The sequence below is a fragment of the Thermobia domestica genome, chromosome 1, assembly GCF_964235325.1.
Source record: "Thermobia domestica chromosome 1, izTheDome1.hap1.1, whole genome shotgun sequence".
Lineage (NCBI taxonomy): Eukaryota > Metazoa > Arthropoda > Insecta > Zygentoma > Lepismatidae > Thermobia > Thermobia domestica.
Window position 1 is genome coordinate 21142270 of NC_137454.1, and position 26150 is coordinate 21168419.

At 37.5% G+C, this 26150-nt stretch overlaps 1 protein-coding gene across 1 annotated transcript; it reads right to left on the bottom strand.

Annotated features, from left to right (window-relative positions):
• On the bottom strand, positions 1–24998 carry LOC145683710 (uncharacterized). The gene is made up of 2 exons (XM_081755162.1): positions 24549–24998; positions 1–5977 (listed from the first exon to the last, which is right to left on the bottom strand). Exons 1-2 carry the CDS (start codon positions 24678–24680, stop codon positions 4700–4702), a joined length of 1410 nt encoding a protein of 469 aa, XP_081611288.1. The 5' UTR covers positions 24681–24998; the 3' UTR covers positions 1–4699.
• Positions 24999–26150: the final 1152 nt, after the last annotated feature.

The window sequence follows — 26150 nt, forward strand, 5'->3', positions numbered from 1 at the left end:
TTTCTTTAAAAATTGTGGTATATTTACCGTATCTTATAAACAACTACAATACAAAATGTACAATGTTATCATTTAAACTATATATAGATGTATAGATACAGGTAGCAAATAACATACAGAGAAAGGTACTTTTTTTTCCTTATTTTTTTACAAAACATTTTTATATCTTGTATGTAAAAATATTGCTAATATATTGTTTCTTTTTTATATAATTATCTCTCGTTCTCCTTTTTTAAAGTTTTTTTTTTCAAACTGTAAAAATGGTACATTTTGAGGTTGTACAGAAATTTTAACAAAAAAAGCACAGTAGGTTATCACTGTTAAGCAAAAAAAAAAAAAAAATTCAAGAACACCACATAACAAGAAAAAGCACAAAGGACGGCCAAGAAAGAGATTGGGGGACGAAAAAAAAAACAAGAAATAAATACACAAAGGTAAAGAAATATCAAGGAATAAGGGGTGGTAGTTTAATGTTAAATCGTGAACTAAATAAAATATATATATATATATATATATAAACATTCATCGACTCAAATGCACTGACTGACTTAGAAATTATCTGAGGTTGTTTTGGTCCTTGTTTAAAAAAAAAAAAAAAAAGTTTAAATTTGCCATTCTGAACGCACAATGCTATTGTAATGCACGAGTTTCTGGATATTGAATTTTTTCTAACAAACTATAATATTGATAGTGATTTATTTATATATATATAATCGTTGTGCATACATAAAAAAATAAACATGAACTAACTTGTGCCTACACAAGAACAAGAAGTTCCGTTTTGGCGAAAGCATTAGCAGTCTTTACACGTTTTCAATATAATGAATAATACATTTTTTTCTCTTTTGTTTCTTAAAAAAATATGTATAATATATACATATACAGGTGCAAAATTAAACCCTTTCCAGCCATACACGCATCACCAAACAGAGTAATTATATATCATAAGAAAAACACAACAAAACAAATTTAATAATCAATAAACTATACATAAGTGGTGAGCAGATGTACTCTGGTGCAAAATATATATATTTATATACTGTACACACGCATATATATTTATTATATATATATATAGATAATAACGTCCCCCCTTATCTATAGATATTACAACGATATTCTTTTGTGGAATTAATAATATTAAACTCTCCGCAATTTTTTTCGTATTATTCACAAAACAAAAAAATAATTACAATAATAATAATAATATTAATAAAAAAGAAAAAATAATACAACCTCAATGCGGTTCAGAAGCAGGTAAGGAGTAGTAGTAGTAGTAGTAACGGTGGTAATAGTAAAAAATATTACAGCAAGAGGAAGGTTGGTAGGATTGATTTCAATCACAACACACACATTAATTTTTTTTTCAGGAGCTGCAAACTTGCACTAGAATTAGCACCTACAAAGTTTATATGCAGCAACATATAATATATATATATATATATAAACGGCACACCTGTTTTTTCTTTCTTTTGTGAAGTCTTTATATATATATACTTTTTACATTTGCCCCTTTAACTATACTCTTTTATTATAATACATGTTCGCATTCAGTGAAACCAACTGTTCATGTTTTATATTATTTTGTATAGGATCATACCAATGCGTATCTATATATGTATGTATTTTAAATATACATAATATACTCTCTGTATTTACATCTCCCACGCTGTTCCCTTCGTAACTCTTATTACATTCACATGGTCCCTCCTTGTACATACATTTTTCCTCAAATTTAACTTTTATACTGTGTTCTCGTTACGGTTTGCTTATCTCCATTTAGTATTCAAGACGAATTATTAACATGTAGATAGATACATATATGCTTTGTTATATTACTATTTCTTACATAAGAGAATACATACATGTATATTTCTTTTTAAAAAAACGTGAGAATTCCTGTCTTATACCAAGAACACTTGTATATTTTACCACTCTTTCTTAAACACCTTCCATTACGGTAAACTTTTTTTTTTTTTTCTTTCTCAGTAATCAAAATTAAATTAATAGTTCTCTAAAAACAATATTCCAAAATTGTGATTCAGGCAACAATACCAAGATTTGGGGAAATTTATCAACCCACTCCAACCCAAAGCATCTGAGTTGTCAAGAAAATACTTCAAGCACATGCTAATCCAACGGTAACAGCTACACTGTCCGCTGATTGGGTATTATTACAACCAATTGAGAGGCTCGATCACGGCGAAATTAAAGTACCGCTAATTTTACAGTAATTATGTGATATCATCAAATAGATAAAAGATAATCGGAAAGTGGAACAAGATCTCGCTAGACAATATTATTAGATACCGTTATCACGACTCACTTATATGCTTTCGATTACCAGCCATTTAGAAAAATCAGCATCTATTTTCGCGTTCTAAAATGGCTGCAAACGGAAACCTACTAGGTGACTCGTGATAACGGTACCAATGCAAAATAATAGAGTCTCGAGCGCTCTTGTTCCATATTTCGATTATCTATTTGAAGGTATCATATAATTACTGTAAAATCAGCGGTATTTTAATTTCGCAGTGATTAGGAACTCTTAAATTAAGATGGTGTTAAAATTATAAAGCACCAATAATTTACCGTACATGTTATGTGCGGTATAAAATTATTAACGAGTTTCTTTTATTATTTTTTTTTTATCTGAGACAATTCTAAACGTTTGTGCATCCTTCCAGATTACTGGTATAGAAACAACGAACAGTTTGCTTTATGCACATGGGTCAAAATCATATCAACTCCAGGTTATGTTCCACATTTTAATGTAATTTTAAGGAAAAATCATTTCATTACATTATACACACACTAAAGTACTGTTAATCTCTCTCCCAGAACCTTAAAATGTTACCACACCTTGTATTAACTTTTGCTAAAATGAAAGCCTGAACCACACACATATATGTATAGAGAGAGGGATGCTTATTTTACTCGCCTGAACAAAATGGGACATTACAAAACATTACTGACAACTCCTTTTTTTAAATTTCTTTCATCGTACGTATGTATACGACAATATCAATCCATACTCTGAGCGAAGATGCAAAACTATCCTTTACAGATTTTGACAGTTAAGCATAAGGACTTGTTTCAGCTGACACACACACACATACATACATACATACACACAAAAACAAACAGAAGAATATAGAATATGCATTCATATTTCAACCGATAAAACACAGGTACACACTCAGGCATTTCACTCATACGTTAACAGTTAAAACGTAAATTTTATTGAAAGGTAAATATATATATATATATATTTAGATATATATACTGAGTTTAAAAATACATTACAATGAATCCGACTGTGCTTTTTTTCTTTACCGGTAATTTTCTTGTTAAGTACAAGGGAGAAATGGGTGTCTTTTAATCGGTATTGGTATTCCAAAACATTTCTATAGTGCACGAAATCGACTATGTGACTATTCCATCACAATATTTGAAAGAGCAGATCCGTCTTATTACACTGGAGATATTACATGATATGTACAAATGGCATGACCTGTTAAGAGGCCCTGTCACGACGAAATTAAAATACCGCTAATTTTAAAGTAAATATGTGATATCCTCAGATAAATTAAAGATAATCGAAAAGTAGAACAAGGGCTCGCTAGACAATATTATTTTACATGAAATACCGTTATCACGATTCACTTAACTGCTTTCGATTTCCCGCCATTTATTTTTTCATTTCTAAATGGCTGCAAACTCAAAGCTATTAGGTGACTCGTGATAACGGTACCTCATGCCAAATAATATTATCTAGCGCACTCTTTTTCCACATTTCGATTATCTTTTTCTATTTGAACATATTAATTACTGTAAAATTCGCGATATTTTAATTTCGCAATGATTAGACCTCTTAACAAAACACATTACATTGATCTGTTTATCACTGAAGACGAAATATGGAGTCTCAATATGGACGAAGACTCTACTTAATAAACGAAAAGAATAAGATAGTAATCTGAGGGAGCACAAAGAACTGAAAAAAGGTTTGCACAAATTAAGCTTTTTTGTTTTAACTGTTTTTTAAATATAATCACAGCCTGAATAAGTATCCCTGGAATTGTTTTGTGGTACCAAGATGCCATTTCACGGACCCTACTTCAGTTACCATTTATTAATATTGAAGAAAAAAGTCTTGATACTTTCTTTGTTTGTTTGTTTATAGGCACTAGGGTATCCATTGTCCCTTGCAGCCACCCTCCCAACGAAACCAGAAACTGAAAACGAAGTTGGTACAGCTATTAATGTATCTTAATGCCGTTAAAAAAAAAAAAAAAAAAAAAAAAATGAAATAGAGATCGAACACTGCTATGAACGAGAATTATTTTTTTCCTGTTGAACTTCACAGCAGATGAACCTAATTTACATATACATATAGGTGTATATATAGATATAATTATTCATATACGTTTACACTTTTTTTTTCTTGTTTCTTAACCTTCTTGTACACATTCAACACTCCACACGCAAAGGACAAAAGGTTATCAGTATTAAGTAATAGAAACAACCGAATTTCGCCAACTTCACTTTTTTTTTTTTTCTAACTCGCATCTCTTGTTCAAAGTAAATGAGAACAATACGGCATCGAATATATTAAACACACTGAGAAGATATTTCGCATTACGCTAATGTCCTGAAAACGAAAACCGTCCAATCTTTACAAGAGTTTTTCAGGTCCCTAACAAGTCATTAAACTATCCAGATTTGTAACTGAGGCCCAGTCATTGCCTAAACCAATGTCTGATAACATGTCTGAAACCTCTGGAGTGCACGAAAACTCAAAATGTGACCCTGAGCTGGAACTAGCAGTATCAAGTGCTTCGAGATCAGTTGTGAGACTTTCAAAATTGAAGTCTGAAGGAATTGGTAGGAGATCAGTTATAGAGTCTAGTTCATCTAAGCTAGTGTTTTCACCTGACTCTATGCTTTCGTGTTTAATTAAATCACTGGGTTCCTGTTTAATAAGTTCTGGTTTAATGTAGAAACTATTTTTGAGGTCCAAATCAGGTCTTGAGACAATATTCTGAGACGCCGACAAGAAGTGATCCATTGTTCCTAGCGTAGACGACAACGCATCTGCTGACTCTTGCTTCACAACCACTGACTTGATCCCCAACCCTGACTCTGTCTTAACCACGGTATAACCATGATGAGGTCCAAGACTTCTTGATACAGTACTGGCTGTAGCTCCACCTCGTGTAGGCGAGGTAGAAACGGTGGAACTGGTAGTGTTCGCTGAGCCGGTGATTGCAGCCACTGCCGCTGCCAAAACATGTGAATTTTTACTATCTAGCAGCGAAGAGGCCGTACTCGTGGTACTCACATCTGTGATCATAGAAGAATCGTCGTAGAAAGATGCACTCTCAGGTGAATCTGGAGTGTCACATGAGGGACTGGATGGCACTTTAGCTGGTGGCGTGTATTGGCTCATGGGAAGATTTACGTGCCTGCTGTTTCTGATACTTTCCTTGAATTTCTTATCGATTGTCAGTTTCACCTTCAAACGGTTATGATTCACAGAGCTAAGTCCTTGTGTTTGGGTAATACGTGTTCTCGAGCCATGAGCAATGCTGCTTTTGCCAGCAGATAGTACACTAGAATGATGATGGTGATTGTTATTGGAGTCATTACTGGATACCTGATGATGGTTATTGCTGCCACTGGACTTCTTCACTTTCTTCTCAACCGTCTTTTGACCTGGTTTCGACTTCTTACGGGGCCTATATTTGTAGTCTGGGTACTCTTGCATGTGGAGAATCCGTAGCCTTTCTGCTTCCTCGATGAACGGCTGTCTCTCATCGTCTGAGAGGGTCTTCCATCTCCTGCCCAGCCTCTTTGAGATCTCTGCATTGTGCATATCGGGCTGCTGTTCACAGATCTTCCGCCTCTCAATCTGTGACCATACCATAAACGCATTCATAGGCCGCTTTATATGGTTGGGGTTGTTTTTCTTTGTCTGTAATGAGATAAATACAAAGCATCACATTAGAATCCGCTCTATCAACTTCAAAACAAATTACAGATCACAATTAACTCAACAGCAATCAAACATGTTATACATATGATATATATATGAGAGAACTATAATAAATAGATCAATAACAATAAAAACCATTTGACTACTTTCATTAAGGCCACAAAGATTCTTTTCTGCAAAATGTTACAAGACAAATGCCATATTTTACATTAAAATTTTACCACAACTTCTTCAAACTTTGCAAGGTATCTTTGTAATATTCCAGAAGAATGACTCAATAAAAGGAAATGTAATCCCTAGATTTTACGTTCTACTGCCATGCCCTTTAGGCTAAAGGAGACGCATGACTATTATTACAGAAATTAGCGGAATATGAACGGAAACGAAGCTATTCACCACACATATGCCCTGGCATCAATCGGGAGACCTTTCAGACTTGAAATGAGAGCACCGTCCACCATGTGGGCACCCTGATGAGGTTACCTCTTAATCTCACTAATATTTAAAGCTATTGGGTGAGATTTGAGGTCACAGGCAAGTTAAATTGAGGAGTACTGACTTGCCGTGAGGATGAATGAGATTGAAGGGCTATAAGTGGCCATAAGGGTAAGGGCTTATGAAGTTAAGGGCCGTGAGGGCAAATGAGGAAGTGGATACTGAGGGGCTGTGAGGGTGTAAAGCGTGAAATTAAGTTTGCGATGAGCACAATCTGAACAATAAAGTGCCCACCTATGTAGTCTTCCATACTAAAACTTTAAGACAACACTGATCTGTAACACGTATTAAACGTGATTACTTGGCAGATCATCTTAAATGTCTTTCCCTTGTAACATTCTACAGGAAGTAAGGTTTTCTGGTTATAAAATTTAGTTCAGCTATCTAAAAATGGTCTCCCCTATGGTGGTTTTCTCGGGGTACTTCCGTTTCCTCCCACTTTCTTATTCCTCTACCATCATAATTCACTTGCTCTAATCAGTCTCCTTAGCCTACTGAGATACTACATTTCATCTTCTAACGTAAACTTGGATGTGAAAGCATAAATGCAGACTCGATGTAGAAAACAATGTAAGAACCACCTTGAAAATGTTTCACTTATTTCATTTTTTAAATACGTTCATGCCTTAGTTAGATTTTCATACTTCCTTATGCGCTAGGTTGTATTTCTAAGCAATAGTATCTTCTATCTTGTGATACTTGGGCACAATTTACTATCTTTCGTCTCTGCTGTTACAGTAAATACCGCTTCTTGCACTTAAATTTTCTACAGCGAGACTTCAAATATGTATAAGCGCCATACACATCTATGTATACAGTAGGGTTTTGGGATTTATCCGCCATCTCTCATTAACCACACTTTTCATAATTTTCAGACTATATTACAGAATCATTATTTATAACAAAACTCAGTGATATAGGTAACTGTGACCTAGGTCTGTACCAGAAAATATAAAACCTCAATCGAGGTGAAGAAATAAACAAAAAAAAAAAAAAGTATCACCAGTAAACACAGATTTAAATTAAGAGCACGGCAAGTAACAACTCTTCCTCTTTCCAAAAATATATAATTTTAAAAAGGTATACAACATTTATAATTTGGGTATTCACGTCCACGTTACCTTTGCAAACAATTGGTGATACCAACAATGTACGATATATATAATACAGTCCCTCTACTAAGTTTCGAGGCTGGCCTTACAAAAAAAGAAGTAAACGACAGAATAACCGTAACCGCATGTTATTATTCCACATACATCCCTCCTCTTTCGTTACAAATAGTGGCACGGATGTGACCATGCTCAGTTTACTGGTAACAACCTGTTCGGTACCAAAAATGGGAGTCAGATCTCTGCCCCTTCAGTCTCGATTTTAACCTTGGGTAACCGAAAGAATTTGCTGGGCTAGGCAGCAAAATCAATTGAAACAGAATAAACCTACAGTATGAAGAAATCTCAACGATCCCTAGAAAGATCCAGAAGCAGCATCACAAGCAAGTGATTTAATGCTATTAGTCAATTACAAGGGGGGAAGAAGTGAGGGGGGAACGCTGTCCCCACTTCCAGAAAGTATCTATGACGTCCCTCCTCTTTTTGAAAAATTACAACGGGCAAAGATCGGCGCGGGGGATGGCGTCCATTACTTGTACCCCTGGATCAATACCAACATGAATATTTCGAAACTTAAACGAACTTCCTGAAGGGCATATGTGCTTAGTATATGCCTAGTAATAAGTTGGGAACATTGCAAAGTTACAACAAGTGGAAAAAATACTGGAAAATATCAAAGAAGAATTTTTTTTTTAGCAAAAAAAAAAAAAAATAGTATAGGTGTTTATTGAATTCGAACCCGGCGCCTCCCAATGACGAAACAAGAACTCGTGCACCAGTTCCGAAACAGAGAAGCAAGTTCTTCTAAAATACGTTCATCGTCATTTAGGAGCTATGCTACTTTGCCAACAGCGTTGGCTTTTCTTCTAAAATAAACCATGCACTTCGGATTTAAAAGTCAAATAAGGCAGTAGTGCGGGAATGCATAGTCTGCCGTTATTAATGAAACACATAAAAAGTCAGTCTCACAACCTTGACAATCTCAATGACATGTTTTGAATAAAAATGCACTTATGTACATTAATCCTTCTACAATTAACGAAAACAAACACAGCACAGAAATTGTAGCCCGCGTCGTGATTCATAATTAAAGCTAAAACGTGTGAAGTAGTTCGTTCGAGGTAACAAGAAAAAAAAAATCATGAATAATTAAATAGAATCAACCTATTTTACATTGACGAAAGCTATTTCTGGAAGGCCATGTAAATAGGACACATTTATTAAGAATATATTTATAAAGATACACGAAAAAAAAAAGTCCTTTAAATCTAAACGTATAAATATATTTACCCACCGAACTTCAATCGTATCACGACTTTCTCTTATTGCAACAGAGTAAACAATGCATATAGCAAAAAACATATAAAATAACCCAACTGATCCTTCATACACGAAACTATGAAGCCATAGCTGAATTAACGCGACTGAGGATAGGCCTTCTGTTGAAAATTCCTACGACTAGAGATCAGGAGGATATAGGATTGCTCATGGGTTAGTCGGGAAAAGCGCACTATTTAATATAGAGCAGTGGTTCTCAACCTATTTCCTTTCACGACCCCTAATTTATCCCATCCTCTTGCCAGCGACCCCCCTTATAATTTCAGGTTTGTAATAAGCTTGTGTGGGATTTTTAATATACCTATTGCGGAGATCCAATAGATAGACACGCAGTTCTCATTAGTTTCATATCGTACATCTTTCATTTAAATTGATTTTTAAAAAACTTTGCACCTCTTGAAAATGTTTAGTAGACTTTTTTTTTTTTTTGTGATCAACAGTACCAGGTATAAGTTAAATAAAAATATGGCTATCAGAACAAAATTCAAAAATATTTTCCGGTATTATATACTAATTATATTTATCTCTTCCGCTTTATCTTCGCGATCCCCAATAAACCCTCTCGCGACCCTTAGGCTGAGAAACCCCGGCGTAGAGGTAACATAAGTAATTGCCAATTAAGCAGCAGTAATCACAACAGGGCTCACAAACATCTTTAACCCATAGGAAAATTAGGAAGGTAAAAGATCCCAATATTTAGCATATAGGAGAAAATTTGGAGAGACATTCATCCAGCAGTGAAATAACAACGCTTGACAGATATACGCGCGGACCCACGATTTGGTTAAGACTGTGTTAAAATAAGTCCAATTATGAATCACTAGTGGAATGAGAAGGTGGGAACAAAACAGCAGAACCATAACCAAAGTCACTCACAACGTTGTCCACCACAAAATCTCATGATCAGGATCGGAACCAGAGACATCTCGAGCAAGAGATGAAGGTTATTTGTGAGAGACCGTACCCTCTCTCCTCAAACGGTGAACCAAATATTTGTGACTGAGTGACATAGTCAAGCGTCACGTCAAACTGGAAGTTTAGCAGATAAAATTTCCTGAAAACACGAAGATGTATCGACCAAGCATGAAACAAAAACAATACTGAAGTTAAATTAAATGCTCTTAGTCCACATTAAACATGAATATAATAAGTCCAATTTCGAGCAAAGTGCCTCTACGTTGTGAACACGAACCTACATTCTACTGCCAGTACGGGCACAACTTTCGGCGTTAAACAAAGTTATGAGGTAACTCGGGATTTACAGTACTTGAACTTATCGGTAGCGAAAATCCTGTTTTAATCAAGCCAAATGTATGCTGTCCGGATAGCCATAACCTTTAGGGGATAACAAAATTAATCCATTATTGTGACGCAAATACAATTTGAATTTTTTTTAAAAAAAGTGTAATGCTAATTTCTTTGTGGTATAATCCCGTGAACGAAAAATCGATTTCAAGAACCGGCCATTCAACAGGGTAGGATAGGCGTCTTTCGAATCTCATTAGCCAGCCAGTACCTTCAGGGCAGAAGATGGTACCTAGCCAATTTTCCTGGAAAGACGAAACAGTTCCACCTGAAGGCATCATTTTTAACATACACTAACAAGGCTTACAATCCGGTACGAGAAAACACTGTCGCCTACAAGTTGCCTCAATTTACTACAATATACGGTACTGCGCAGACGATGAGTAGAAATTTGCACGTAAACAAAGAAAGAAAGAAAAAAAATATAATGCGGGGATTCGCACGTGGCCCGCCCAAACAATTTTATAACAGTATTTGGAATAGCCAACAGCCACGAGGCTCTACACCACTAAAACATATCGCAATTTACAGGGGTCACCCGTACAAAACTCCCTGACACTAGTCTACAAAGATACTACAAATAAGGATGATGACAGTTAAATTGGGAAGCTAGTCATTAGCATATACACTAAATGAGAACGTAAATATTTCTCACTTTGAATTCGGTCTTGAAATGAAATCTTAGTTTTACGTCCCACGATTATGCCGACTAGGTTAAAGGAGACGGTGATAATGAGAAATGAATGATATGAAGAAAGTGGGAGGAAACGGGAGAACCAAGACAAAAACCCACGAGCACGATGTTTGTCCACCACAAAGTGCACACGGCGCGAGCCGGGATCGAACCAGGGACCCCAAGCACCGGAGGTGAACGCTCTACCACTGAGCCACCGCGCCCCCTACGTTGCATTTTGAGCACGCACCAGACAAGTTAATAACTGTTTTCATATACCTGTCCAGCAATGAAACAGGCAAAAAAGGTCCTAATTAATTATGTAATGCTCTTTTTCTAACGAAACAAGGCCACAAGTGTAATAAGTAAACTATTGGTCTTATTGGCCCAAGCAGTACAAACAAATTTCGACGTCCCTCTTGCACTTACGAAGTCCGCGTGACTAATTCCGAATTGTGACACCAGAAGGCAGCACTGGTCGCTCTGCAAGCGGACCGCTGTCAAACGCGAAATAGGAAGGAAGAAAGGAAAGTGTGACAGACAATGTTGCTGAAGTGATGTCAGTCAACGGGCTCTACTACAGGGAAGGGAGACAGCTAATTGATATGCCGTACACATGCACGTTCACTTTTTTTCTTTTCTTTTTTTTAAAAAAAAGACGATACTGAAAATTCACTTCCCATATCGCTCCTTTTATTACAATTATAATAAACCATTACACAGAAGAAAAAAAAAACGAGATTATACCAGTAATACGCATTATGTGAAAACTTTAATGTACATGTGGACTTACACAATCTTATTAAGAGATATTCTGAGACAGCAAAGAATGAAATAACGTCTTACACATATCCATTTTTCTTCTCACTGTTTTATTAGCTACTAGGTATGACTTTAGTGCAGGGACCCCGAGACTAAATCCCGAAATGACATTATTGAAATTTGAACGCAGTACGGTGGTTCGTGAAGCTCTCATACCCTTTAGCATAAAAAGGGACGCTAAACTCCCACCAAATATGCTTTGTAAGGTAGGGAGAGCAATAATACAGCAGAAAATTATCAGTATACAAGCAAAACCTGAAGGAATGACACAAATTAAAAAAAAAAAAAAAAACTTGTACACCATGGTCGGGGATCCTTACTCCAAGTAGACGATTTACCAATGACACCATTGCTAAGCAGTAGAATATGCCTGCCCACTTCTGCTGTGACGGGTCCCTAATTTGATCCCAGATCATCCGCGTATGCGATGGACATCATCGTGCGCTGGGTTTTCCTGTTTTCTCTTGCCTCTCTTACCCTAAAAGGCGTAACCGTTATCCCTGTCAACTGACATTTCTGCACTGTTTAAGTGCGGAAGTGGATGCTGATACACCCAACAAAAACGATTGTAATAATAGAAAATGAAAGCTTCAAAAGCTTATACCTTACAGGATCATAGCCAGCCAACTAGTAAAGATGAGGGCTGGCGGCACCCCGATAGACCCTTGGAGAACGTTATCAGAAATATTCCAAACCGAACTTCTAAAAGAACCGATATTAGTGTCGAATCCATGGTTTTCGGGGGTCGCTGAGGCGAACAGTGATACTTCTGATGCCATTTAATTCCAAATTCAGCCACGCAACTTCGGGGACAGGGGAGACACAACAGTGATCGAAAATAACCTATATTAATGTGGAATTTATAGTTGTTGAGGTCCCTAAGATGATTGGTGACAGCTTTGGTGCCCATTATGCTAAAAATAAAACGTATTCTCCCCGTGTGAAGAACGGGCATTCTACTAGTACTCAATAATCAAATCAAAACATACTGTAGTCACGAAAGAAAGTATTCAATTGACAAAATTTCTTTTCCTAATAACCCAACAATAAATGAATCTATTAGAATCCCGATTTTGGCAAGTTATCAAATTATAACTATCCTAAGGATAACAACAAAAAGATCCAAATTAATTCATTTGTTCGAGTTATTGGCAAAAAAATTCCTCAGCCGTCAAATTATGTCTCTACAGTGTGTACCTAATCAGTAAAAGTACACTATTCCCATATAAAACAATACTATCCCATGCAAGTTTTCTAGCTATACACTAGCTTGTTTTCAAAAATATAGTATATCCACCCCCCTATATACGCTCGTAAATTTCTGGTGAGTGTACGATGAACTCTAAAAATATTAGGTGGGTATACATACACCCTATACTCTCCCCATCACTTCCCTAATGGCATGTCTCTTGCTAATTAATGTTTACAACGCTGGTGCTGTAAAACCAAATTCGATACGCTCGCAGAAACCATCACATCTGACTTGAATCCAAGAACAGCCCGGTTCTAAAAAGCTGTATTGATAAAACCCAAAATTACTAAATTAAACAAATAAAACTGTCCATTGATGATCAGAGAATACTGTGTTAAGTCTGTGGCAAACACGAAATTGTGAACGAGACGAAAAACAAAGCTAACCTCTGTACTTTCCGCTTTTATCAGCTTCAGCTTTGCCGTGCCGTGCCGTTGCTAATCATATTCAAGTGGCAGGCAAGGCAATCATCAGACACAGACCAAACTAATGAATGTTGAAATGTCATGCTCCTGACTTACGGAGGGAGAAATTGACCCGCAACAGACTACTTGCTATAATAGCTGCTGCTGCTATTACGTTAAAAAAAAGAAAAGAAAAGAAAAAAGAAGAAAAGAAAAAAGGACTCCGAGCAACATCCAGAATAACCACTTGAGGCCATTAAGAGATACGAACGAATTATAACCATCATCCTCCCCGTACAAAAAGAGAATTACGACAAGCAATGTAAATAGAATACAAATGCAGCGTTAAAATAAATAAATAAACAAATAACAGAGAAATGAAGTAAACCAGAATGAAACAAGCAAAAAGGCTAGTTGCTAACGTGCTTACTTCGCTATCGAGAGGCCTAGGATTCGAAATCGGTGGCTGACAATCCCGATACATTATTATTATTTTAATCTCCGCCCAACCAAACGAATAACGCGAGTACTTTAACTGTAAGCCATTATCGTAAGGAGTCGAACCAAGAATTGAACGAAAGACGGTAGACATCTCAAGGGTTAATTTCATTCTAATCCATACCATCTTATTTGTATTTTGAACATTCTTTTCTTTAATCTTTTTCATCACTTTACAAGCTATTTCGAAAGCGTACTTATTTGACGATACCTATACCACTAATTGATTCAGGTTCTTATAGGTCTTAAAAAAATTAATATAGCTAATTCCCACTCCACTGCAAAGGTAAAATATCACGTTATCACGACGTGCAATACACATAATAATGTTGTAATGGCGATAAACCCTCGTCCTTGTGACTATCTAGATGAAACCTACAACCCACCAACCTCGTAAGGTGCATATGACCAGAAAACCACGTCATGTATTCATATAATTGATTTTTTAACGTAAGTTACGTCACAACTGAAAAATGATATTACATAACGAAGTTATACAGTACATCAAGTCATTGATACCGAAAAGTCGACATCATGTCCCTCCTGCACTGGACTTCGATGTGTCAACTTATAGAAGAGAACGAGGGTAAAACGGTACGCGATTCGAATTCCATATTAACGTGTATGTCTACTTTTAAATTGATCGTTTAACCAATGAACAACATTTTACAGGAAACAGAAGAATTCCCGGGCAAACTCATGCAATGTTTGTCTACTACAAAGCCCATTTGGGGCGCACTGGAATCGAACCATGGAAGCCACACCCCAGAGGGGAACACCCAAACATCTGAGCCCCACGGCCTCGTCATCTATCACAGAACCGTCTATTTTTATTTCAAGTATATACTGCTGCATTTACTTATTATTTCAACCTCGTAATGTTTAATTAAATATATACTGGGGGACTGTTACTCAGTGGTAGATCAGTTACCTCTGCTCACATGAGATTCTTGATTCGATCCCCGACCAAATAATTTTGTGGTAGGCAACATTGTGTACATAGGTTTTCTCGGGATACTTCCATTTCTCCCACGTTCCCATTCCACCAATTGTTCCCCCATCATTTCTTAATCATCCGTCGCCCTTACTCTAAAGCAGTGGTTCTCAAACTTTCCGATAACGCAGACCTCCCTGTTCATTCAGAAATTGATCTCCGGACCCCCTTGCAATGGTATTTGAAATTTCACATGGGATATATACACTGGCGTATTTAGGGGGGTGGCTTCCGGGCTTAAGCCCCCCCCGAAATCTTTAAATGAAATAACTTGCAGAATTTTCACATTTCCAGGCAAAGCCCCCCCCGAAACTTACCAAAGCCCCTCCCGAAACAAAATCGTAAATACGCCACTGGATATATATATTAGAATTATCACTGTCAAGATAAATATTAAGAAAAATAAAACAGTAATTTATTCTAAAGATACATGATTGTTTGCTAGTGAACGAAATTTCAATTAAAAACACAACTACTTTCAAAACAGGATTTTTTTTTTTTTTTTTTTTGTATGGAAATCTACTTGATGAACAATGTTCTCAAATGTGGGGTCACAAATGTGAGGAATAAAATTCTGTTTTTCCATTATTGAATTGAAATCTGGAATAAGCTTTGATACCATCAATCTTAGTCCGATTTCACATTAAAACGATTTTGCCTTAAGGCTTTAATACTGCAAAAAGCCACATAAGTAAGTGGTAGGGAAAAGCATAAAATGTTACAATACCTTTCCTTACACAACTCTTCATACTAACAGAGCAGAAATTTAGTAAAGCAGAAATACATTTAAATTTACAAACGTGGGTATAATTTCTAATTGCTTTCTTTTTAGTAACAGAAAAAAAATACATCTTGCATAACAGCTGTAGTTCCATTTTATTACAACACATTTTAAATTTTTAGGCGTCGCGGACCCCTTGGCTAGGTCCCGCGGACCCCACTTTGAGAACTATTGCTCTAAAAGGCATAATAGTCGGACGTTAAACTGAAAACTATCATTTCATTCAATTCAATCTGACATGTAAAAGGATGCCAGGATAGTCATACAAATCCGAACCTTAATTATGACCAATAAGCTCGAAAACCAATGGGTCCTGCAGATAGTAGGTATGCTGCATAAAACTAAGTCTCCACTTCTCAACGATCCTTAATTCCGGAACCACACGCTCGTATAGGAAGTTTAAGTTTACCTCAATCAAAAGTATGGTCAAGATCGAATAAAGTCTGTACATTCCGTTTGATAATATTGTTCAAGTCAAAAGATGAAAATTATGCTGGTAAAACTTGCATTAGTGAAGGCAAGGAATCTCAGACTGGATATTCAAAAGACAGCCAAGTTCTAAATAAACGAGCACCCTGCTGAGTTAATTCAAAGTGGAAATGAAGACGTCTGCCAGAATACCTCCATCCCAGAGGTCAGCGAGGATAGAACCATGAACTTTTCAAGCGAAACCAAAAGTAAAAAAGTAATCTCCTATTGACTTTGTGACCCTTTCATTCTTCATAGCCCTTTCTGCAAAACTGAACAATGTCATATGATCCCTTTTCCAATCGGCAAGATAGTGACAATTCCCTTTAACCACAGTAACCTAGCCATACCAGTTGCATAGCTCGCCTTTTTGGAAGTAGCCCAAGACCCGATCCCCGACTGGGATGTCACTATCAAAATATTCCATAAGAGACTCCTCAGATAATTATACAAGGTCACGATCTAGTGGTTAACCAGGCGTAATTTCCACACTTACCTCCCCCTTTTGAGTTGAGTTCATTTTGAGTTAAAAGTCTCTTTCAGCAGCACGGCTATATGAGAAGGGGCCTACTAATTAACGTGTAATCCGAACCACATGAGCTCACACCGGAAATCGAACCCGAGCCCCCCCCCCCCGCCGAAGGCGCGTACGATAACCGCTTAGCCACGAAGCTGTGCTATTTAGGATAAAACAGAGGCAGGTGATTACCGACAGTGAAACAAGTAAACTGATGGAATGAGAATGTGGAGAAAATCTAGACACGATGCTGTCTCATGGCCTAGGATCGAACTACGGATCGCTCACAACAGAGATGAAGTGCTCCACCACTGAGCCATTTCCCCCCCCCCCTCCACAAACACAAAGTCAGTTGTTACAGCTGTTTCTAGCAAGTTATAATGTATTTCGATACGGCCCTCTTCTACTCCCTGCATACATGTATTTAAAAAAAAAAAAAGTCCAGACACAAGGCCGATTATGTGGTTAAAATCACAAAAAATAATAAAAAAAATAAAATGGTTATTATGATGAAATCATCACGCATTTGGACAAACTTAGCAGCAACTTGTTTTAATGGCAACGTGCCAAAATTTGAGCACGGAAAACTGTATAGTGATAGACCTTGGGATAGGCCTCTAACCTAGCGCTAGCAGCAACTGATGTCATTACACTCCACTGACAAGGAGAGAGAGAATAGATACACACACATACAAATACAAGTGAGCGTAGGAGAGAGAGGGAACACACTCACATCACATCACATATGCAGTGGGCGGGGGGCAGACCCCGAGATCTACAGACCTTGAGCAATCTCGTTCGGAGTCTTCCGTTTCCTGCCAAGTTGACTAACAACATGCGTCGCAGTTTTTTTTCTCTATCTCTATCTCCCTCCTTCTGCCCCCTACCCTTTCAAAATTCAAACACAAACATATCCTAACAACACGCTTAATCCGTAAATAAATACGAAAACAGGAAGACTCACAAATGCATATCAAGAAAACCTATCAAAGATCGCAACTACTTCCTTCATTAAGAAAGGAAAACCAATATTCCCTAAACAAGAATTCAGAATTCAACTATATTACGAACCGCGAATGCGACACCTGAATTACACATCCCTCGCTTCCAAGATTGTTACCAACCTACGTCCAGGTCGAATACCTTGGTCTCTCGGAACCGCGGTGACTCAGTGGTAAAGAGTTCACCTTTGGTGCACCGGGTCCTTGGTTCGATCCCCCATCGAGCCAACTAAACTTTGTGCTAAAACAAATACTGTGTGCGTGGGTTTTGTCGTAGCCCTCCCGTCTCCTCTCACTTTCTTCATTTCTCCTCATCACCGTCTCCTTTAGCCTACCTGGCACAAGCAGGGGACGTAAAACTTAACAGATTTCATCGGACTTTACTTCGGTCTCTCTTTCCTGTAACATTTTTTAGTTAACTTACGGCCATTTACAAAATCAGATGCTGAAGTATGCTTACCAAAATTACGAATATGGCCTAAAACCTGCTTATTATTATTATTATAAAACCATGACTGTAGAACACTAAATTAGAACGATGAATTGTAGATCACTTCCATATGAAACATATCCCTTACGTTGTGTTAGACCGTAATGATAGAACTGCGACACGACAGCTAAACTGACAGTCATTCAGTGTAACATTACAGGGGTACAGAATCAAATCTCAAGAGAACAGCACATTTTTACTCGTTCTTCGGTTCATTTCTCAGATCAAATTTTTCTGAGTTCAGTCTCCCATTGCACTTAGTAGGATCCTGTAAAATATACATTGAACTTGCCTCTGAACTATGTCACAAGAAAATATCATTTGGTCTTATTTCGAACCCAAAATATCAATATAACAAGATTACGCCAACACATGTCTTTCCCCCTGCCATCATAAGCAACTGGAAAGTCTTACTCAGCATCTACCGAGGGATACAGATACGAGAATGTCTTGACGCAAGACGCGTCATTCCAAGTTATTAGCAGGGTTATAGAAGCAAAAGTTGACACAATTCACTCAGCAGCTTCATATATACACGAAGTAGAAATTCGATGAGGTCTGAACCAAGTTTGCGGCAGGTGAGGAACTGTAATGGAATTTAGTACTAAAAATTAGAAACCAGGCATATTTTCTTTTAAGGGAATAATGAACCATGAGAACTGGCACTTTTGATCTTACTAACCTCTTAAAGACCATATCACAGAAATGTCATGATCTTTTACTCACGATACTCGCAGTGGCGTACTTAGGAAGGGGGGAGGCTTTCGGTCTTTCGGAAGGGGAAGACCCCCCCCGAAATCTTAATATAGTAAAGTATAAGAAATATCTTGCAGAATTTTCACATTTTCAGGCAAAGCCCCCCCCCCCCCGAAACAAAATCGTAAATACCAAAACCCGAAACAAAATCGTAAACCAAGAACCAAAAAGCAAGGACAACCAAAAGAACAGCAGCACCATCAAAAACTCGTAGGGCTAATCTCCTCGAAACCTCCTGAATAAGAGGAAACACTTCTCGGAACTTACTCCTAAAAGAATTCCCAGCAAGATTAGCCCTTAACTAGTAGCCTATAACACAAATCCAAAAACTTATACTTAATCAGAGTCCAGAAACGCTCATTTCTAAATTACGTAAGCCTAGCCTAAGTTTTGTCACAGCTTTTATACGTGCGAAGTCAATTAGGCCTAATTTGAAAATGAAATGATTTCTGGGAATCGAACCGGGACCACATATGCCAACGGCACACGAGAGCTCACTGGGGCAGCCTAATTTCAGGTTGTTTCTCTAAATATTTTACGAGTCAAAATGTCTTACAAAACTGATATTACAAATCATATATCACACATAAAAAAAAAAAAGACAGAAGTTGCGATGGCTTATTACAGGCTTAAAACCGGAAATTAAATCTCATCCCTCGTAAACCAAATTCTGTGCACCTCACCGCTGAATATACACATAAGAACTTGCAAATAACATTATGTAATACATGACTAAATCCAGACAGCCTAAATGGATACAAATTTCCACGCGAAACAGCATAAATCGCAAAGAGGCCTATATAAATCAAAACATACTGCAACCAAAAGTACGTACCAGCTTCAAGAAAAAATCTAATGCAGCGAAAATAATTTTTTAAACAAACTACACCCGAACTCCCTGCATGCCACATCTACTCTACGCAGGCAGTATGCATCTCTAAATGCAGAAATTGTATAAAAGCAAATCATTCATAGAATTCGCAAATCAAGTGCTACCTACGGTAAGCTCACGGACGGCGTATCTTATACTACACGAAACTGCAAAATCAAGTCCCTCGACAGGCTATCAAAAATTATCAATTTTATTACATGACATTCTACATTACAAAAAACTTCACACAAAAATAATTCGAGACTACATATTAGAAAAAAATCTTTATTTCAAGCTGATCACACGCTAACGTTACTTCCAAAAACGCTGACATGCGTTAAGATGTCTTCAGTACCGATCGATTTCGACGCTAAGGTGATACGTTCCGACGGACCAACCTGAACTTCCACATACATCAAAAACCCTTCTTCGACTTGCAGTCCAGAGTTCGACTCAGTTCGGCAATAGGAAACCGCTGCACTGAAAAGCAAACAAAACCCGAAGCGCTACTTCGCTAACTCCCTCTGATACTTAAACTTCCAAGTCGAACAGGACTAGCTCCGACCAGACAAACGTACGTAGCACGCTTTTCTAAAATTTTCAATTCATAACTCAGACGACATGAGATACCTAATACACCGACTAGTTCAATACCCAAATTCCCAACGAATTACTACCATAAATTATAAAAAGAAATCGCAACTCTAACCAGGCACGTAGCCAAGGGGGGGGTCCGGGGGGTCCGGACCCCCCCTTCGAGACCAGAAATGAAAAAAATAATGAAGAATAAAATAAAATGAAATGACAAAAAGATGGATCAGCGTTAAAAATTAAAAAGAAAACTACAGGAAACTTTTGCTTACTCTTTCTTATGAGGAGATTTGTATTACTTGCAATATGGTGGCGAGGTAAGCGAGGTATCCTGGAAGACTCAGGGAATTTGAAATTTCAAGAAAAGTTATGGAATTCTCAGAATTCCTGCTACTAGTCAGGGAGATTTCAAGCTTTCGAAAGCATAAGTGCCGTTGTGTAACAGGGTGGACATTTTTAATCATAATTTTTCGTCATCGCATCCTTGCAGTATCAAACATTTTATTTCAAGGACAGTTTTCTGTATCTCCTTTAACCTGTCATTTGGAACCGATAGTAGTTGACGGAATAATAAAATAAAACTATGTTGAAAGAAAGTTATGTTAGCATTTGATTCAACAGAGAAATGAACGCATATATTTTAAAACTAGTTGAATATACACATGCTTCGCACAGGGGCTGTATTTGGAAGTCAACGCCTGTGGGAGTATCACCATTGATCTCAGCGACCAAGAAAACTATGGATTTGATACTAATATCGGTCATTTTGGACTACTTTTTATATGTCTCGGTATCCACCCCCGCTGACTCCCGGCCCGCATACTTGCAAGCCATCGCTAATGGAAGTGTCACCATTGATTGCAGCAACCGCGAAAATATGAATTCGACACTAATAGCTTAAGTGGGAGAGCGTTGGCTTCGCATTCGGTCGGTCATGGCTTCGAATCTCACTGCCTACCATCTTGACTGAGGTTTTTCAGGGTTTTCCTCAGTCCTACGAGGCAAATGCCGGGATGGCACCTACTAAACAGGCCCTGGCCGATACCTTCCCAAATCCTTTCCATTGTTAATGATGTTGGATATTCAATGTAAAATGACCTCTGAACTGTATCTGGTGATTGTTAAATAAATAAGTAAATATCGGTCATTTTCTACTACTTTTACATGTCCCGGTAAACGCCCCCTTGAGACTCCCCTGGTTCGAATTTAGACAAAAACGTTTAACTATGGTCTGGAGCCTGGACCAAGATATTCGTGACTAAAATTTGGTAACTCTCAGTCAATTTGTCTGGTTCCCAAGCCGGTTCCGGTGAACGTCCCCCTGAGATCCCAATGTTTCGAAATTTGAAAAAACGCTTAATCTTGATCTGGGGGCCTGGGCCAAGGCACACCTGACCAAAATTTGGTAACTCTCAGCCCACTCGTCTGGTCCCCAGACCGCTCACAGACAGACAGACAGACAAACACATAAACAAACTCTTTATTTTATTTAGGCTATATTAGAAGATAGTTCACAAGACAGTATTCAGTATGTACTTTTTATAATAATTGAGGTTATAACGAAAGGAAAATTGTTATATTTGAATAAACAGGAGAAGGACGTAAATATTGCAAAATCTTTTTCAATACTTTTGTTTTTATTATTTTGCTCGAAATTTCTTCATAGTTTATTAAAATACTTGCCAACATATCCTCATTTTATTGTCCTAACAAACAAATATATGTTGATAGTAAAGGACTTTCGATTGATCGAGCTCCTGGGTTTTCACAATTTCATGTCACTCCCCCCCCCCCCCCGTTTCGAAACCCTGGCTAAACAAACCAATATATGTTCCAGTAAAATAGTTCAGAGTGATCGAGCCCCTTTTGTGATGACCACAGTATTTCATGTCACGGACCCCCCCCTTCACGAAATCCTGGCTACGTGCCTGCTCTAACGCAGTTAAGAAACATATCGCAACATAGGCATATGTAGAGCTTTAGCGACATATATCACGGGAATGTAACTTAACTTCCACATTTTGGAAAATATTTCTTTATAGTTTACGGAGAAAGCCGACGAACTCGAAAAGCAATTTCACAAATAAACACGCATGTAGTACAGTGATGAAACTTTAAAACAGTGTTGTTTCTTAAAAATAAAACAATAAACGTCAACAATGATCCTGCCATTAGAAAAAAATAAGGGAAAATAAAAAACGACACGCGTCAATTACAACATAAAAAGCGCCAATGATCCTGCCATTAGAAAAAAATAAGGGAAAATAAAAAACGACACGCGTCAATTACAACATAAAAAGCGCCAAGCAATAAAATCAACAATATTACAACACAAGACGCTGTTGTATTGAAGAGAACTATTTTCATAATCCAGGCCGAATCTTAACCGTCATTATAAAACGATAGGCCTATCTAGATTTCACACGGGGCTTTAGCTTTTACACAAATTTTAAGAAATACCGTCAAAAGGATCAGTTAAAAACCTCGCGCCCCGTCTGTTATTACACAAGCTTATTAACATATATAAGTATTTTCAGAATATCGGAAAACATTGTTTGGCTGATATTCAGTATCTCCCCCAATCTTGCACATATAAGGTTTACAGTGTGTTACTTACTAAGGTTTGCAGTGCGTGTGTGTGAACTCACCTGCATCTTTAGTTATTTGCGGAGAAAATAAGCATCCAATGCAACGCATCAAAATTAGAGAATAGAAAAAAAAAAAAAAAAAAAACAACTGCATGACGTTACCTGAAGTAGTGATCTTTTTCTAACCTTGAAAAGTTTCGCATCCAATGTGTGGAGGCGGCCTACCAAAAGCCAATGTACTGATGTTTCCCGCCAGATTTGCGTCACGCTGCAAATTCAGTCTCGACTAGTTGCGAAAAAGCACTCTAAAAAAAAAAAATACAGCGCGCACTTCGTACGGATAAGAAAATGTCAACAGCCCGAACAGTTACTACGCAAAAGTCCGATTCACAGCAAAGGTGAAACCCAGCCCAGTATCCCGAACTTGTTTCAAAAATTTGACAAACTACATAACATATCATTAATGACTTTAGCAAAGTTATTGACAAGACGCTGCAGAACAAAACAAAAAAATAAAAATACAGCAGATCATGAATTTGCCGAAAAAGTGCTGATACTGCCTTCCTAATGTACAGCCTTCCAACTTTTTTAATAAAATCGATTTAAAAAAAATTTAAAACGTGAAAGCACAACTATTCCTCCTTAACGCAAAGTTCATGTTGCGCTGGGTTTCATTTCTGTCGTAAACAAGGTAAGACTTAAGTTCTCACAGCAAAATATCGAATGATCACTTGCTTCTTAAATTTGAGACCGAGAAATATAAAGAAACATTGTCACGATATTGGTTAACGTTCGAGCTATGTAAATCATTACCGATACCATCTTCAAGGCAGGAAACCCGAACTATTCCCGAAGGAAGCTTACGATGTTCGGAATCAATGATCTGATATGTTGCTAGATCCATGCCTCATAAGCCGCAGTACTGAAAGAGTACGGTACAATCCAAACAACCTCCTAACACGACCCTCCCGACAAAATCTAGAGTGCCAGGGTTCAGGTCCCGAGCACATCCTAATGCAAGACACAATCACACACCTTGAACTTACTATCAAGTCCGAAGCGAAATCCCATGACTAAGTCCGTACGCAAAAGCAACTCAGCACTAATATTACGTGAGGACAGAAATATTTCGTAGGTGCCAAAAGATATGCATAGATCTTGCAGACTACCTTCAAAGTCACGCACCTTCACTGGGCCAGGTAGGTCTTCGTCTCCGACAAACTATCATAGCAGTTCGCGAAATGTCAAATATTTAACAAAAACTAAATTATCCATGTTTACAAATCATATCTCCGTACAAAAGTACCAAAGAAAGTCGAAGGAGCATAGAAGCAAGTCATGGACAAGCTGGCTTATAATGATTACAAATACATGATTCAGGGGACTTGGCATCTAAACCCGTGGACCCCCTGACATCTCCCGTCAAACGTTTTGACCACCGCTGGGTGAGGTCGGCTGTCACAGGATTCCCGTTAAAAATATAAACTGTCCGCACGGAATCCAGTAGCAAAACACACTGTAAACACTCAAAAGTAACTTTTTACCATTTTTTTTCCCTAGAAAGATAAAAAATAAAAATTTTGACAAGTTAACTTACCTGTGTGGCATCCGTATATGGTGTGGATGAATTTTTGTCCACTAATAGTGATCCAAACATCGGAAGGCCTACACTTAATCCGGTCACTGTTGGACTGTTAGATCGACTGGTGTCATTCTGTTGCGGAACCATTTTCGAAATACTAACTTTTTTTAAAAATTTTCAATAAACCAACATACAAGACACAATATATTGGCAAAAAAACACTTATGTTAGTAAAGCACACTTATTACTTAACAGCTATTGCTGTTCAAAAACACTCATGCCACTTCGACAGTTTTAGTGTAAACACGATTTTGTATTTCTGTAAAAAATCAGTATTTTTGTGATTTTGGAGGGTGCTTGTCTGGGATGGTTGGTAAAAACCGCTCCCGTCCAAAGCGAGTCAGACAACTTCTCTTTCTAACATCCTACCACACGCACAAATTTCCTACTAAGCGGAATGCTCTGAAGTTTGAGAATATCTAAGTTCACACACCAATCACAGAACGCGATGGGAAAGAGGCGGAGCAGTGATCAGAGCCATCTAGCGATAAACACAGAAACGTCGTACGATGATGCAGCACGAACGCAATTCATCTGAGATAGTATTGTATTGTGTAATATTTTTCTCCCCAGTTTGTTGTACAGCAAGTGTGAGGTCACAGAAAGCCCAAAACATAGATAAAATTGAAAATAAACATACAGGTAGTTCGTTTTAGCCACTAAATAGGTTTATAAACTCTTGTCCATAACTGCTTTCGTTATATTCTAAAAGAATACTCTAAAATTTTCAGAGTTTGCTTCAAGATGGCTAAGCCCTGCTTTCAACTCCCAATATTGATAACATTCAATGGATTTTAATCTTTTTTTTTTTTTTCATCATTTTTACTCGTCGAATATTGAAAAAAATCTTCAGTGAGGACCAGCCCCGTATCCAAAGGGGGTCTAAGGGGGCGGCCTCCCTAAAATTTTACTGGCCCCCTAAAATTTTCACGGTAGGCTTGCAAATGAACCTGCCTGGTGAGGACAAAGATTGTACATTTTTTTCCATCACTCTCCCTTTAACCAGATTTTTATGTGCTGAAAAAGGAATTTTATTTTATTTTTTTTTTATTACTGCAATTTCTGATACAAATTGTATTTTCAAATATTGTTTTTCAAAATATTATAGATTATTTATCATGAGACTATACTTGAAATTAAATACAAGCTTTTAAAGTGCAATGGTCCGCGGGTGGGTCCACTGATCTAATGGCTAGTGGGTGTCTTTCGTTCACAGTCCCGGGTTCGATTCCTGTCAGAGAGCATTGATAGTAGTTCGGATTCGAAAGTGAATAATGGAAGAAATAATTATAACAATAAGACTGCGTCATGTGGCCTGCGATCCTACCTTTCTTTGCCCCAATGTCACGAACAGTGGCGTACGCAAGGGGAAGTTCGGGATTTAAACTGCACTATAACAAGATAAACATTTACTATATTAAGATATAGGGCCTATGTATACAAAAATCACGCTTGTTCTGAATGGAAATGAGATTTGAGGACTTGAACCCCCGTAAACCCTCTTGATGAAATTCTGCGTACGCCTCTGATCACTCCTTGCCAGACAAATTCCATCAT

Excerpts from the sequence above, each read along its gene's own strand:
- LOC145683710 (XM_081755162.1), bottom strand. The coding sequence starts at position 24,680 with ATGGTTCCGCAACAGAATGACACCAGTCGATCTAACAGTCCAACAGTG. Across the intron at positions 5,978-24,548 it reads CATATACGGATGCCACACAG|ACAAAGAAAAACAACCCCAA; the intron begins GTAAGTTAACTT and ends ATCTCATTACAG.